General features: G+C 36.7%; 1 protein-coding gene across 5 annotated transcripts in view; it reads left to right on the plus strand.

Moving 5' to 3' along the window:
* The first annotated feature begins 211 nt into the window (after positions 1-211).
* USP15 (ubiquitin specific peptidase 15) overlaps positions 212-15915 on the plus strand; it is a 63740-nt gene continuing 48036 nt past the window's right edge. For 3 of the 5 annotated variants that reach the window (XM_062584009.1, XM_062584016.1, XM_062584024.1), the window contains exons 1-2: positions 212-483; positions 14504-14631. In XM_062584009.1, coding sequence (XP_062439993.1) covers positions 395-483; positions 14504-14631 — 217 coding nt within the window. In that variant the 5' untranslated portion in view covers positions 212-394. The remainder of the gene's footprint in view (positions 484-14503; positions 14632-15915) is intronic. The other 2 variants (XM_062583986.1, XM_062583993.1) reach the window with 1 other exon arrangement.

Raw genomic sequence — 15915 nt, forward strand, 5'->3', positions numbered from 1 at the left:
CCCTTTCCCGTCAGCCTATGGCCGTGCTGAGTCATCGTCCCGCGGCCCCGAGCTCCCCTCCCCTCCCCACGAGCGGCGGCATGCAGCAGCGGCCCCGCCCCGCCGAGCGCCCCGCCTCCTTTCGCCCGCCCCTGCGGCCGGGCCGCGCGCATGCGCGCTGCTTGTCAAGTGGTGCCATGACAGACCTCCCGGCCGCTAGGGGACGGCAGCAAGCGTGGCGGCGGCGGCTGCGGCGGCCCAGCTCCCCCTGCCCGGCCCCCGCCCTGCGGATTGTGGGAAGGGAGGGGGGGCGAGGGCGTCTCCCCGGTCGGCGTCACTCCCAGCATGCAGCGCGGCCCGCTCCTGCCCCTGCTGCCGCCGCTGCTGCCGCCGCCGCTGTTGCCGGGGGGAGAAGATGGCGGAGGGAGGCGCGGCGGATCTGGAGACCCAGCGCACGGACATCGCGGCGCTGCTCAAAACCGCCCTCCGCAAGGGCGACACCTGGTGAGGGAGGGGCCGGGGGGCCCGGGCTGGTCGACGCGGGCGGCTCCCTCCGCCCCCGGTGCCGCCGGGCCGGCGGAGGGACCGACCTCCTTGCCTCAGCCTTGCCCGCGGCCGCCGGGGGGCAACGCGGCCCCCTGCGCGCCCTGTGGGAGACGGAAGGAGAGGCGGGTGGCAGCTCCCGGGCGGGGAGCGGCGGGCCGCGGGTTGGGGGCGGCCGTAGGGCCGCGGCGGCCGAGGGGAGGAGGGGGCAGGCCCCGACGTCGGCTCCTCGACGGGGGAGGGGGTGGCGGATGGCGGCCGCGGGCGGCGAGGGGCCCGGCGGCCCCGCGGGGAGAAGGGCTGCGGGAGGAGCGGGTCTGCCGTCATCCGCGCTGAAGGGAGGAAACGGCTCCGGCGTCACCTTCAGGTTACCAGAAAACGTGTCTGTAGCGTAGGAATGTCGCTATGAAACCCGTCCTCGGCTGCGATGGGCCTCGAGTTGAAACTTCAATTTCCCCGTGGCCGTGTTAATTGCATAAAAAGAGGCCGCTGAAGGTGCCAGCAGGCCCCTAGGAATGTCTAATCCGTAACAAACATCTTCAAACACATGTTTTTCTGGTCAGGGATGAAATATTTCTTAGTATGCCGTACAGATTGCCAGCAGAATAATCCCTGGTTGAAAAGAATCAGGCAGGTTAAAGAAGCATCTCTTTCCAGATGTGTTTTGTTAATTGAACTTCTGTAACTGAATTATTTGAGGCTAGGAAGCAAGCTTTTTTCTTTCTTCAAAAAAAAAAATAAAAATAAAATAAAAAAACAGGAAAAGGAGCTGACACTTTTTCCACCACTCAACCTTTTTGTCTTTTCCCTTGTGAAATTATCACCCCAAACCAAAGGCTAAAACACAAACTTGCTAAAAATTACAAATACACAAAAGTAGAACTTGCCCACCTCATTTCAGCTGTCATCACTCACTGTTCCAGTTCTATAAAAGACTATATTTAACAGTGTTGATACTGCAGCATGTGTCAGAACCATACATATATTCTGATGCATTATTCAAATACTGCTGAGTGTGTGTTCACTTTTTGGCATAAGAACAGGCTGCTCTTAAACTGAGAAATATCAGCAACTAGAAAAAGGAAATCAATTCACATGATAATGTTGAAAATGACCAGTCGTAGTACAAGGTTGCATAGACTTGAAATCTTCTATTTTAAGAGATTTTTGTTTTATGAGTCTGTTGGGTACTTTCCAAGGACTTAAAATTTTCTCAAACGGTTAATATTACTCAAAATGAAAATAACTTTATGACTGTCTACATAATGACTAAAACCAGTAAGTCTATTTAAGCTGTGTTTTTAGTACATAATGTATTTTAATGTATGTAAAAATCAGTTGGAGAAATAAGCTTCTAAACAAGTATATTTAAGTATATTTATATTAAGTGTATTTAGCTGTGATTGCTATCGAATCTAATATTTCAATACTAGTTGGATGTTTTAAGGCTGAAAAAGCTATGGCAAAGTCTTAACTTTGACTCTTGAACTAGTAAATCTAGGAACAAAAATAGGTATACATGTGCATTCATAAGAATAATACTTAGAGCTATGTATTTAAGACATCACCAGTTAAGGAATATATTTAGTCTAGATATGTTATTCAGAGAGGTTTTGGTAATAGCCTTTAGATCTTGTAGGGGGTCAGTAAGGAAACGTAATAGTTAAAGTGCTTTAAGTACTGATTCAGAATTGCAGTTTCATTCATTCAGTAGTTAGCGTTGCTGAAAAAAATTTGAACAATGGTATATCAGCTTGTTCTGATTGGGCCTTAAAGTATTCTATTTAAAATACACTACTTCCAAAATTACCAGCTTATATTGAAAGTTTTGTCTAAGTTATTCAGGAGTAGAGTCGAGAGGAAAACAATAAGCTATTATAAGGAAAGTATAAAGCTTTGGAGTTTTCCATTAATAAAAGAGGAAACTAAAGAATAGGGCGAAGAGAGGCAGGTCTTTTATCTATAATGAGGGCAATGAAATCTTTCTTCTCTCTGCAGTGAATATGAAGAACTAATGAAATGAAAGTGACTTTAATGCAACATTTTTAAAGTTAGATGTTAGGTAAGAAATTACAGAATAGTGAAACAGTTGTACATTGAGTAAGCTGTAAAATTTGTTTCATAAGATGTTAAAAATAGCTTGGGCATAGTATAGATTAAAATATATTGCCTCAGTGGATGGGCAAGATGAATGTGTTCTGAATGTCCTGTCCTCAGAGAAAGGGTTTTGGGGCTAGTTATCTGGAATGGCCTTTTTGCGTTCTTACACTCCTATTTTTATAGACAGTTAATAAATTGATTGAACTAGGAGAGATTGAGGATTCTTCCATTTTTACATTTTTTTCTAAACAGGTATGTTAATTAAACATCAAAATAAAGCTTTTGCAAGACATAAGCTTATTAGATTACCAGCGGCTTAAAAAACATTCACTACTTTCGTTAGTGAATTCAACATTATAAACCCTACTGGCATTCCACAAAACTTGAATTACATATTTTCTTAATTCTTTCTTCTTACAATGTTGTTCAAAAAACCTTCAGATCCAGTGGCTGAAAGTATCTTTAATTCTGTTTTAGAATAGAAGAAATGTTGTATATGGTTTTATATCTCATTAGGATCCAGTGTGATTACTACTTAGTATTTTGAAATTCCGCTGATCCTTGACAAGTGAAGGGGATTTTAATTGTTAGTGCAGATTTTAATTTCTTCTTCGGAAAGAAAAAGAAAAATTTGATCATTACAATTGCAGACAAATTTGGTCTGAGTCAGTATCTTCCTGAATCTACTCTGAAAAAGTTGAGAGCTGTTAATTTTCATCGTTTTTCTAGTCATGCATAATTGGCACAACCAACTCGCCTTAGTGTTGTCTTTTAATGCATTTAGAGCTGCAGTGGAACTCTTGAGAACCTTGCCAAGCTTTTCTGGTTTTTAGTGTTACAAAGGTACAGTTTTCAGTGCTGAAGGTTATTGATCTTGGAGCAGTTTGCTTAAAGGAGTTCATGAAGACTATCCATTCTTGTATGTAACTTCTGAATATCTCTAATTTCCCCTCACATTGAGGACAGGTTTATTGTCTTCAAGTCCTCTTTCAGCCCTGCTTTCTCTCTAGCTGCTGATCATCTCTGACTCTTGGTCAGCAATGTTGCCTAAATTACTTATGAATGACATTATAAATGCGCTCATACCCTTTACTTTGCTACCTCTTACGCACACTTGCCCTCCATGGGCTAGACTGTGAGACCACATTTCTCACCTTTCTCAGAATCACAGAATGGTTGAGGTTGGACCTCTGGAGATCGTCTAGTCCAACCCCCCCTACTCAAGCAGGGTCACTTAGAACACATTAGACAGGATCACATCCAGGCAGGTTTTGAATATCTGCAGAGAAGGAGGCTCCACAACCTCTCTGGGCAACCTTTTCCAGTGCACTGTCATTCTCACAGTAAAGAAGTTCTTCCTTATATTCAGGTGGAACTTCCTGTGTTTCAGTTTGTGCCCATTGCCTCTTGTCCTGTTGCATGCCTTCGATATTATCTGACAATTAATATTTCACTTACACTGAGTAATAATAACAGTGTGTTTCTGTCAGTCAGTTTCATCTAGTTTTCTCTCTCCCACTGTGTTTCTTTCCTATGTTTCTTGCCATATATTAACTTGTGAGCAGGAGAGAATATTGATAGCATTGGTATTTTTGAAAGCACTGACTTGAAAACAGACTAGGCTGTCACAGTGGACAACTAATTGTCCCAGGGAGTTTGGTGCCTAAGGGAACACACGCAATCCTTAAATATTTAAATATGAAATACTATGTGGCAGTACAAAGATGTGCCATATAAAGTAAGATATTAGTGAAACCATTAATAATGTCCATGTGTCCACGTGTCATTGAAGGTGTTGATTTGGAATAGATTCAAAAATCTCAAAATTTAGTAGAGAAAGAAGAAACCTGCCTTACAGAGAAGAACATAAGGGACTCAGTCTGTCGTGATGGAATATCTAGTCTTGTGTTCAAATGCTTATGTAGGATAGACAGTATCTTATAGGATAAGAATTTTAGACTACCAGATGAAGATTTAAGAAAGTATCTGCACGCTGAAGCTCAGACAAGAAGGAAGGTGCTCATTTTCAGCATTGCTAGCCAATAAATTTTGGATCTATTTACGTAGTGATGGGATAGGTGCTTGATTTTTAAGACTTGCAGATTATGAAAAATGCAGAACTGTAGAGGTTTGTATTCTTTCAGATATCTCTGATACTCATCACTCCTGAAATTCTGGTGACATTGTTCACCAACTAGTATATTTCTTAGAAGATGAACAAAATATTGTCCCTTTTTCCACTGTGAGACTTTTATTGGCTGAATCTTAATGAATGGGCATAGATTGCACTACATGAAAATTCTGCAGTGCCCATCATTGATGATAACCTTGATATTGAAGTGCATAACCTTAATAACAGTTTATACTCTGATCTTTCCATAGATTTCCGTGTTTGATTATCCATTAATGTGGTGCACATGAGTGGAGTACAGGTTGAATATAAATGGAAGATTTTTCCTTGATTTCCCTGAGAGCATGAGCAGAGGCTATGGGCTGCACACCTCAGCAACATTTTGAATAATATTCTGAACTGATGGCTTAGTATGATTGGAAACGAGGAGCACCGTGTCAGTGCTCCAAGGATAGAATTGTCTTCTTTTGGTTTCAAATGAGGTTTAGGTTGTTAATTTTTGTCTTTGAAATCTTATTGTCCAAGTTCTGCATTAGATTTTTGACTGGTATAATCTAATTAGTTGTTTTGGAATTATCTTAATGCATTTAGTTCAACAAAGCTTTTATTTCTGAGGAGGAATGTAAAATATTTAGACTAAGATTTCTTAAAACAGGAAGCTAAGGGATACATTTTTTGATCTCTTTGACACCTGGATTTTTTGTGGATTTGCCTAATTTTGAATAAAATCATGGTTTCAGTTGTATATGAGGAAGTAGACTAATTATCTTCTCTTTTGAGGTCTTAAGATTTTAGTTTCTCTATATGTAGAGCTTGTTAATTCAGACAGAAATTTGATTTTTGAAGTCGTCTATTAATCATGAATGTACTTGGTCAAATAATGTTGGCTAGTCTAATCGTTTAGAGTAGAAATACAGATGTAAGCCCCTTCCTACATTACATATTTTTATGCTATGAAATACTGGCTTGGAATCTTGCAAGAACAGAAATTGAATGTTATGCCTTTAAACAGGAGTCCTAATTTGCTTTCAGCAACACAGTTGTTCCATTTTGTCCTCAGTATTGCTTAATCTGTACTCAAGCACATTAAGGAGAGGAGAGAAAAACTGAACTATCTCTCTGGACAATTTGAAAAGTTTTGCTGTGAAATGACTTGTGTCCAGAAGATTTTGTATCCCAGCAGTACACAGTGGTAGAATGAATGCCTCTGTATGAAGTATCTATATTGCATCTTCAAGTGAATTGCTTTGATTTTTGGAAGTCCAGGGACTGACCTATCAGTATAAATAAACCTAGATTAAATGTTGTTTAATTTTCATAATATATAACTGAAGAAAGTGTTCAGAATGCTCTGAACAGCAATGCAAAATACCAAGATTATAATTGTATTGGTTTTTTTATTATCAACTTCTGCCTTAAGAAAAGGAGTCATACTTATGTAATATTGATGTTGTATTAACAGTGTATGAATTCAAAATGGCAGTAAACCACAGCTGAAGTTAAATTATATGATAAAACTGGAAGACCACAAAATAATTAGAAATTGGTTAAAAGCTGTCCCACCATTATTTTTTGTGAAGTGAACAGTGTCCATATGTGATCATGCAGCTGTGAAATTTTAAAGCTTTGTATAAGTTTATCATTGATTTTTCTATTTGTTGAGTTTTGTTAAAAGAAATGAACACACTTTTACAGAAGTTATAATAGCCTCATTCTTTTGGTTTTGTAAGTTAATGGATAAAGACTATTAAGCCATCCCATTTTGGCTACCCTAATTCTCTACACTTAATCATTCATGAGGATACTGTCTTTGTGGGTAATTTTAACTGCTTTACCTAATGCAGATGTGTATTTTAGATGTAATGCATGACTATCATCTGATAACCATGTTTTAATATGTGACCATGTTGTTACATAGAAGTACAAGGACCAAAATATTTGTTACCTACATTAGGAAAAACAATAAAATTCTTAATTTTTCTCAGTGATGTGCAGATTAAGTTGGAGAAACTTGAAGTCCAATAATTGATGAGAACACAGCCAGGAACAAAAGAGTTACTAGTGTTCCTTTATCCACAGGTATCAGCAGTCCTTTGTAAATGCTGGAAATACTATTTCATCCCACTTTAATGGGGACTGAAGTATAATGTTGTCTGCAGTGAACTGTTTCCTCGGTGTTGTTGCCTTTAAGTGCTATTTGAGGTTGGAATCCTAAAGACAGAGTTAGTCTGTTTAGTGCTTTCGGCTAACAGGTTTTAAGCGGTTATGTTTTGCTTTTTAATGTTGGTTTCCAATGTTTCAAAGTAAACCTTATTAAATTTTAACCATGAGAATGAAGTAGAATATCACACATTTTAGTATGTGAGGAATATGTTATTTTTAAAGAAAATAATTTAGAAGTAGCTTAAGGTGAAAATTAATCTATGCCTTGAAAACCACCTGAGTATAGAAAAGCAGGAAGACGATAATGGGTTGAAATGTTGAGTACTGTGCTTTGTAATTGTCAGTACATCTCAAGGAATCATTCAAATAAATAACTTAATGTTCTGCCTAAATGGTAAGAAAGTATTAGAGAATAGTTTCTATATGGGATGAGCTAGGTATGACCAGCAGTTTTCACTGCTTTTCAGAGAAATGAAGTGACATACAATATCAGAGGATACCAAGAAATATTCTAATCATTTTTCAACTTCTGTCCATAATCAGTTGGCTGAAGTAAGACTTATAGCCTGAAGTAAGACTGGAAGACAAGAAAAGCAAATTTAATCTTTGAGGACCCTCGGACTTTAAATAAAGGTTATCACTTTTGTCATCAGCTGCTAAAAGGAGGAGGATGTTGGAATTTATACTGCAGGATTCAGAATTTCATTCTCTATTTCATCACCTGTTGTAATAACACTGAATCCCTGTGATCTGAAAGCCTAAATATAGTAAAGACAAAGAGTACACTTTGGTGTAATATGTGCCCCATGTGCAAGGAAATCTTTGCCATTGCATAGGTTGTCCATGCCTTTGTTACCAGAATGATACAGAACATGTTCTAAATACATTCTACAAATCTTTGAAACATGTCTGCAAGGACTGACTTTTCTTGTGACTGATCTGATATGAATAGTGTAGATTTTGGTTATACAAACTTCTCTTGTGATCTGGGTGGATATAAGGTTATATTCTTATTTATTATCTGGCATCTAATGGATTTAAGAGTATAAATTATCTCTTGTATATTATAATCTGCTTTAGATTGACAAGAAATGTTTTACAGGTGAGAGCAGATATTTCTTGTAAAAAGATCTGAAACTCGGTCAGAAGTAAACTCTGAATACTGAAGTAGGCCAGATTTGGGACTGGGCACCTGGCCATAAACATATTTTACAGCTTTCTGCTTGATAAAAGAAAATATAGATCTCTTTAAACATATGCAATATAACTAAGGGAAAATACTTAAAACTACTTAAGCTGAACAGATATTTCCAATAACAAGAACTATATCATATTTTAATGTAATTTTCAGCAAATCAGATGTGTTTTTCTGTTTACTTTTACCTAATACTTTGGAGCTGTTCCAGTATTTATGTATTTCTGTTATAAACTTGTTAGCTCTAGGTGTCTAATATAAACAAACTGAGTTGTATTGTTCATATCAAGCAATTTATTGAAGTGACTGATTTATTTAAAATGCCTGTAAATGTTAAGCATTTGCTATTTTAAAAGTTAATGAGTTTTCCTCATTGTGAAGTCATCTTGATTTCTAGATTTGCACTTCAAAACAGCATACCAAGAAATTTGAGACTGTTCTCTGCTTCAGTTTCTATAGAAATCCTTCATGTGTGTTTCACGCCTGAAGATGGGCTGGCTAGCCCATTTGTTAGCTTGACTGGTGACTTCTGAAAGAACACAATTTTCATTTCCTAGTTGAATGAAGTCTTGATACCATCAGTAGTAGAAAACAATCATTTGTTAATAGTTGCTTTCGAGAATGGTTAGGTCATATTTTCAAACTGTGCTAAGGTGTTCTGGGGTAGCTGTCTCAATGAGGTCCACAGTTCAAAAAAAAACAAAAAAAAAATGCTTAGGTGTAGCATTAGACTATTTTTGAGAGCTTTTCCACATTGAGTAATAGTAACAAAAATAAACACAGAACAATGTAATAAGCATAAAATGCAGGTGTTTTTATCTCTTTATTACTAATGCATGGTATGCTATTTATGTATCTGAGACAATACATACAATACAGTGAAATGTATGTAGTCTCAAGAGCATCTTGCAAATTTTTGATAGGTTTCCCCTAAAAAGTGATCAACTCTAATTAAAGAAATGAGGCTTCAGGGCATGTAGTTCTATTTACTTGAATTATATATTTTTCTTCTCAACCAATTCATAGGTGGTATTTAGTTTTCGGGTGCTTTATTGTATCACAGATACTGCAACATTGATGAAAAAAAAACTAAGTTGCCAAACCTATTAGGGTTTCCCTGCCTTGTTTTGTGTAGTTGACTAGTTTTGTTGATTTTTGATGAGAACGCTAAATTGAAGGTGTTTGTAGGATTTAAATTCATACTCTGAAGATTTGATTTTTAGTCTTTACCTTAATGCTAAGAAGTCTGGATTTAGGTATGTGCTATAGCAGTGTGATCCCCTAAGCTAGGCGTGGTAAAATTACATTTTTTGCAATATAATCTTTTAACATGGTAAATCCTTCTTGCATAGAGATGAAGGAATTGTATGGCATTTGCACATAACCATCCATTTTTCTTGCTGAAAAAGAAGTATTTCATCTATTGCTTAAGAAAAAGTTCTTGTAAAGGTGCAAGGTTGCTGCTGCTGTGTTAGTGTTCTATAGTAAATTAAAAGCAGTTCTCACCTGTACTAGATTTTTATTGAAGTAAAAGTTCGTGCTGATTAAAATGCCATATATATATTTATTAAAAATATTTATACGTATGCACGCATAGCCAGTAAGTCACTATAAGAATTCATGGCTACAGTATCTGTTAGAATTTGTCAAAAGCTATCTGTAACATATTTTTCTTAATTATACAAATCACTAAATCCTCCTTTTGCAAGTAATGCATACTACTGTTTATCTCACAGTAGTGGTAAAATGCTCATCTGCTTTACTGAATTTGCTCTTAAGAATATCTTTGTGAGGGTGAAGACTATACTTGGTTAAATTAAGAAGTTTAATTCTGGTGAATCTTGATTCAACAGAAAGCTGTTATTTCAGAACAGAAAATAAATACATTATCAAACATGTGCAAGTATCCTGCTTAACTTTGTTTATAAAGGATGTTAAGAGTTGAATATTTGGATAGTGAATAAGGCAGTACTTTCAAAGCCATAGTCTGCTCTGGTCAACTTCACTAGGCTCTGTTGCCCAGAGCCATATCAAATCTTTAGTGTTTCACTTCAGATTTGATTATTATGATATGATGTAGTCTGTAAGAAGTCGTGAGAACTAGTTGTGGACTGTTTGCTGCTTACCAGGAAGTTCATTTTGTTGTTATTGCTCTATTTAAAAATTACCATATGGAGATAAATACTCCATCATGTTACAACAACTTTAACTAGAGTATTAAGTTTTGCTCGAGTGCACTGAAGCTTCACAAATCTTTTTCAGTCTTTAATAGAAGTTTTTAAAAAAAACCCATGTAGTCACGTGTAGTCTGACAAAACGTAATTTTAATCACACTTTTTAGATGTTACCTTATTTTTTACGGTTGCAAAAGTTAGTGTTTCACAACAATTTTGCTTTGTAGTTTTTTTGTTTTTACTGACTGAAAAAAATGCAACAAAATTACCAGTGATGTAATCCTACTAGTACTGACCACATGCCCAAAATATACCAGGCTTACAGAGTATTGTTCAGTGTGAATTCAGACAGGAAGAAGGGAAAGAAGAAAGATAAAAACATAAAGATATTTGAGTAGTTTTCAGGTTTTTGGCATTCATACATTCTTCATTTTGCTTTTCTCCATTATAGTACTAGATTGCCATTGTTCAAGAAATCTCAAATTTCGTGTGAATTTGCAAGTCTTCAACATGGTTTTGGAGTTTTGTTTCCAGGGAAGGACCTCAACTGTGCCTTTCAAACAATGCCTTTCATTGTTTCTACACTAGAAATATTAATCTTTCTTTTTTAGCATGAAAATACAAATTCTTAAATTTTAAGGGAAGAAATGCAAGCTTTTCTGCTTTATTTTAGGAAACAGATTTTAGAGCTTTTCAGTTAGGAGAACTATAAAGAGACATCACAGAGGAAAATTTGGTCAGTGCAAAATTAATTGAGTGTTGAAGAGTAAGGACTTTACGAAGTATTGAGTTGGTAATACTGAACATTAAAATCTAGAAGAGTGCATTCCTGAGCTTTTTTGTACTGTGAATATGCCCAACCATCAAAATTTTTGATTAGTCAGTATGTTACCTGTATAATCAGACATTTAACAGTAAGCAATTTTAAAGCAATACGATTCTACAGCTTATGCTCCTAGCTAGTTACTTTGTGAGCAGTAATTAATTAGAAGAGTGGATGAGTTTGCCTATGATAATTTGCCTTCTATGTAGACTTATAGTTTTCCTTCTTTAGGGTTGATAGTTTCCTTCAAATTCAAGTCTAGAAAGTACTGGCCGTGGAATGGAGTAGGAGCAAGGATGGCAGGTTCAGTGGCAGAATGGATATTTAAAGGTGACTGAACACAGCTGTGGTTGTTGTGAAATAGTGCTGGAGGGCCACAGATTTTTAAGATAAGCAGGGGAAGAGAGATGAGAATGCTATTGGCCTTTCATATGTTCCTAAGATGGAAACCTTTGTCTGTAAAATAAAAAGCCAAGGGCATGTCAGAATAATCAAACTCTATCCCTTTTTGCATTTATTAAAGAAAATTGAGTTAGATATTAAGAGGCAGTTGGAAAAGGAACTGAGACTTGTAAAGACAGAGTGAAAGGACTAGATTTTTGCTAATTTTTTGCATTCACTGTTGAGTCTGTACCTCCAAAAACATTCTTGTATTCAGTGAACCAGATCACATCTGAAGACATCTATATCTGACTATGGATTTTGGAAAAGGAGGCACTTATTAATTCTGTAGAATTTAGACCTAATTTGTTCATTCTATCCTTTATGATAGGAACTTTATGATAGAAAAATTATAGTTGAAAACCGCTTGAAAACAAACATGTTAAGTAAATTCTGCCACAATCCTGAAATAGTGATTGGCCAGGCATTGAGGATCTCATAACTTTGGACTAGGACTTCAGCCACACTGTTTCATATAATTTGAAGGGTTGCACTGTGCCCAAAGTACCCTGTTAAGTCACTGGCTGTTTGTGACTTTAGTAGGGGTGTAAAAGGACATTATTACAGCAAAATACTTTTCATACAAATTTCCTTAATATTACTTAAAAGAAAACTTGATATTTAGATAATTTTGGTTCAATTTGAGACAGTTTTCTAAATGCTTTATTAAGTTCTTAAAATTTCAGAAAGAAATTGTGTCCTACAAGCACCAAGATAAAAGTTGTTTTCAACAACAATTTGAGAGGCGGTAGTGGCTTGTGCAGTACTGACGGCTCTTGAGCAGTAGTGATGGATTGTGGCTAGCGGAATATGCTCATGTCTAGACAAAGCACTGTGAGGTTGTCAAGGTACCTGCTGCAGAGTATAGTGACATGGGTGTGGGAAGGGGGAAGCGTGGTCCCTGACCAAATTTCTTGTACTGGCAGAAGTGCAACTGTAACATTTGAGACAGCTCTGCATTTGCTGTATGTGTTGTTTTGCTTAGGATAAATGCAAACTAATGCTCTAGGCATGTTTAATGCGAGGAATAATTTATCCACAGAATCATTAAAGTCTTTTACTGTGAGTGCAACCACATTTTGGAGCAAGACTATTTACAACATGATTTAGGATAGTGTTGTCACTGATGTTGTCAAATTGCCTTTGAGACTTTACTCTTTGGTTTTGAAGGTGGATGGGGGAGATAAACATCCAAAAGCTTGTGGTGATCTCATGTATTCCCATCTAATGCCTTCTTTCTCTTACTTTCCAAAGAACTTTTATCTATTGATTCAGATGCTTAAGAGCACATTATGTAGACAACTGAACAACTAGGGCTTAGTGAGAAGAGAATCTGGTAAGTTGACCAGAAAGAATTTAGCTACTAAGTAGTAGTTGTAATTACTGAGTAGTAATTAGAGTTTTAATTACTACTTTGCCAGAGGTTTACTAGGGATACTTTTGAGGGTGGACTTCAGGCTGGGTCTTTGTGAGTAAGAGAAACTGAACTCAAAAAGATTTAAGTCAAAACTTAGATCTTTTAGCTTTCTTGTTTAGTTACATTGTTTAGAAGCTCACATTTAAGAGTGTTTACCCAAGAAATGTTTTTGTATTTTTTGGTAACAGGATTTGTAGGTGTAAATGTTTTGTTCTACATTACTTCCCTGGCATTCGTGGGTAATTCCTACATGGTGAATGCCTATGTGCGTTAGCAGACTGGTATTTGAATCACCAGAAGAGTTTTTGAGACCTGTCAAAGGTTCGATAGCATATTATTGTTGTGCTACAAATAAGAGCTCGGTAGTCAAATACTGGAGAACAGAAGAAGGATTAGCTTAGATCATTAGTTTTACTTAGCATTTCATCCTGGTAATGATATTCTGGCATGTGAGAGGGCAGTAGCGAAAGGGTTGATGCAGACCAGAGAGAGGCACTTGGAGGCTTTTAGGAAAAAGAAATAACAAAAATGGAGTCTTCTTTTAAAAGAAACTTTGAGAAACACTAAACAAATTTGGTATGTTGAAGTTAGATAAAGTATGACAAAGAAGACATAAAATGGAGGTTTCTCTGGATTTAGTAAAAGCCTAAATGTAAAGAGTTCAACCTGTGAAGAAATACTGTGGACCTGGGCTTACAGAGCTATCCCTTTATATGGAAGTGTGAAGACCCATAGGGAGAAATATCTAGTACTACTTCAAAATCAGAACTTTTGCTATATGTATTGATGCTGACTCAAAGTGTCAAAATACCTAAGCTCTTTGTTTTTTGACAAACATCAAAGTTCGAAAATTTTTGTGCTTGCACGTGAATGCTACAAATGAAACTACAGCAGAGAAACTATTTTACTGTATGTTGCCTTTTATTTTTTTTTTTAAGGTCTGTTCAATAATAAATGCCTTTGTATAAAGATTTAACTTGGATATCTTGAATTAGTAAACTGAGAAGAGAAGTCAAAGCTGGTGATATTTCATGCTAAAGAGGAAACAGTTTTTGGAACTTGCCATTCTTCAACGGCTGGTGTGCTGTATTGACAGCCTTGTGAAACTACTTGCCTCTTGTGATTAGTGGGAACATTAATTGTCCACAGTAAAAATTCTTGTTGGTAAGAGGTGCTGATAATGTTTAGCACACCAGACACAAAGATGCTCTCCATTTTGCAAAACTGGTATGTATGAGTGAGTTAATAGGAATGAATTAATATCACAGGAAGTAATAACATACAAATAGCCCTCACTTCTGATTTTATATATATATATATATATATATAATATGAATATAAATGTAAGGCAAAAAGGCTTAGCAGTTGGAGTAGAAACTTCAGGTGCCATCAAATGTGCTTAAAAATATGCCAACTTGTCCTTCTAGAATCAAAGCATACCATCATACATAAGGTACTTTAATATTATTGAGAAGATAAGCTAAGTATTGGTTGAATTTAAAGTAAAGTTGTTTGTTGGTTTGTTTTTCCATTTAAGGTATCTAGTGGACAGTCGCTGGTTCAAACAGTGGAAAAAATATGTTGGTTTTGACAGCTGGGACAAATACCAGATGGGAGATCAGAATGTGTACCCTGGTCCTATTGATAATTCTGGACTTCTCAAAGGTAACCGCTTTTGATTGTATATTAAGCCAAAACAATTTCTAGTGCAAACTTCTCACAGTTTTTTCATTTTTTTCTAGTTTGTAGCATAGATGAATCTCTGCATTTATGCAGATGAGCCTTTTTTAGTTTTCAGACAGTGACAAGGCAACTGGAATAGAGATATCTTTAATGATTTGTTAGTTTATACAAAAAAGTTCCAACAAATAATTTTAGTGGTAACAAAATATTCAATAATGTACAAAATATTAACTTGCAATAATAGCTGGGACATGGAATGCAGTCAAGATCACAGATAACTGGCCTGATTCCATCAAAACTTTTTCAGTTTAACCGAATCGGTTTAAAATAACATTTTAAAATTGAACAGTAAAATTTCTTTTGTCAGCGAACTCCAAACCTTTACACTCATTTTGGAGCAATTAAGGAAGTTACTAAACAGTTTGGCGATTGTATAAAGCATTCTGAAATGACAGAGGATAATTTTGTAATCCTTTATGGAGTTCTATATGTGGTTAAATTCTGCCATTGTAAAAATTACACAAGTCTGACTGATTTTAATGAACATAGTCAGGTTTGTTGACACAAGTCTCAGAAAAAATTTCACAGAATCTAATAGATAATTAATTTCCCCCTTTGTAATTATTGATACTTTAACTACTACATGATTTGTTTACATATATAAATACAAATTTTTACAATTTTATGGGCTTTGGTGGCTTTATGGTGAACTATGACTTTCTTTGTATAAAACCTCTTAACTAGAATTCATATCTCATTATTTAATGACTTATATTTTTGAGATAATCACCACCTTCACAGGACTTGTCATACCATGTTGCCCTAGTTGTCAATTTAAGTGAATATGCATGTTTGAGAGTGACTAGTATCAGTGCTTTTGAGGAAGGTGCTTTATGATCACTCCATCCTCTACCTACAGACTAAAAGATCTCTTTTCTCCAGGTGGGTGGCATGCTTTGTTTTCTGAAACGTGGGGGTTCAGTTCTTTTGTACATTTCTGTAGTAAGTCTTGTAACAAGGTAGGTCTGTTTCAGTGTTACTTTTCTTCTCAATTGAAATCAGACATAGCAAGATCCTTTTTAGCCTCAGCTCGGCAGCAACAGATTGTTCTCTCTTCTCTGTCCACCCATCCAAACAAGGTGACTTCTAGATGTGCAAAGCACTGTAGTAATTAATTGGAGTTACTGGTAACTTTCTTAATATACATACATGTTCTGATTATGTTTAAAGTTACTGTGAATGTGAGGGCTGTGTTAGAGGTTCAAA

Source organism: Rhea pennata, chromosome 1, assembly GCF_028389875.1.
Source record: "Rhea pennata isolate bPtePen1 chromosome 1, bPtePen1.pri, whole genome shotgun sequence".
Classification (NCBI taxonomy): Eukaryota; Metazoa; Chordata; class Aves; order Rheiformes; family Rheidae; genus Rhea; species Rhea pennata.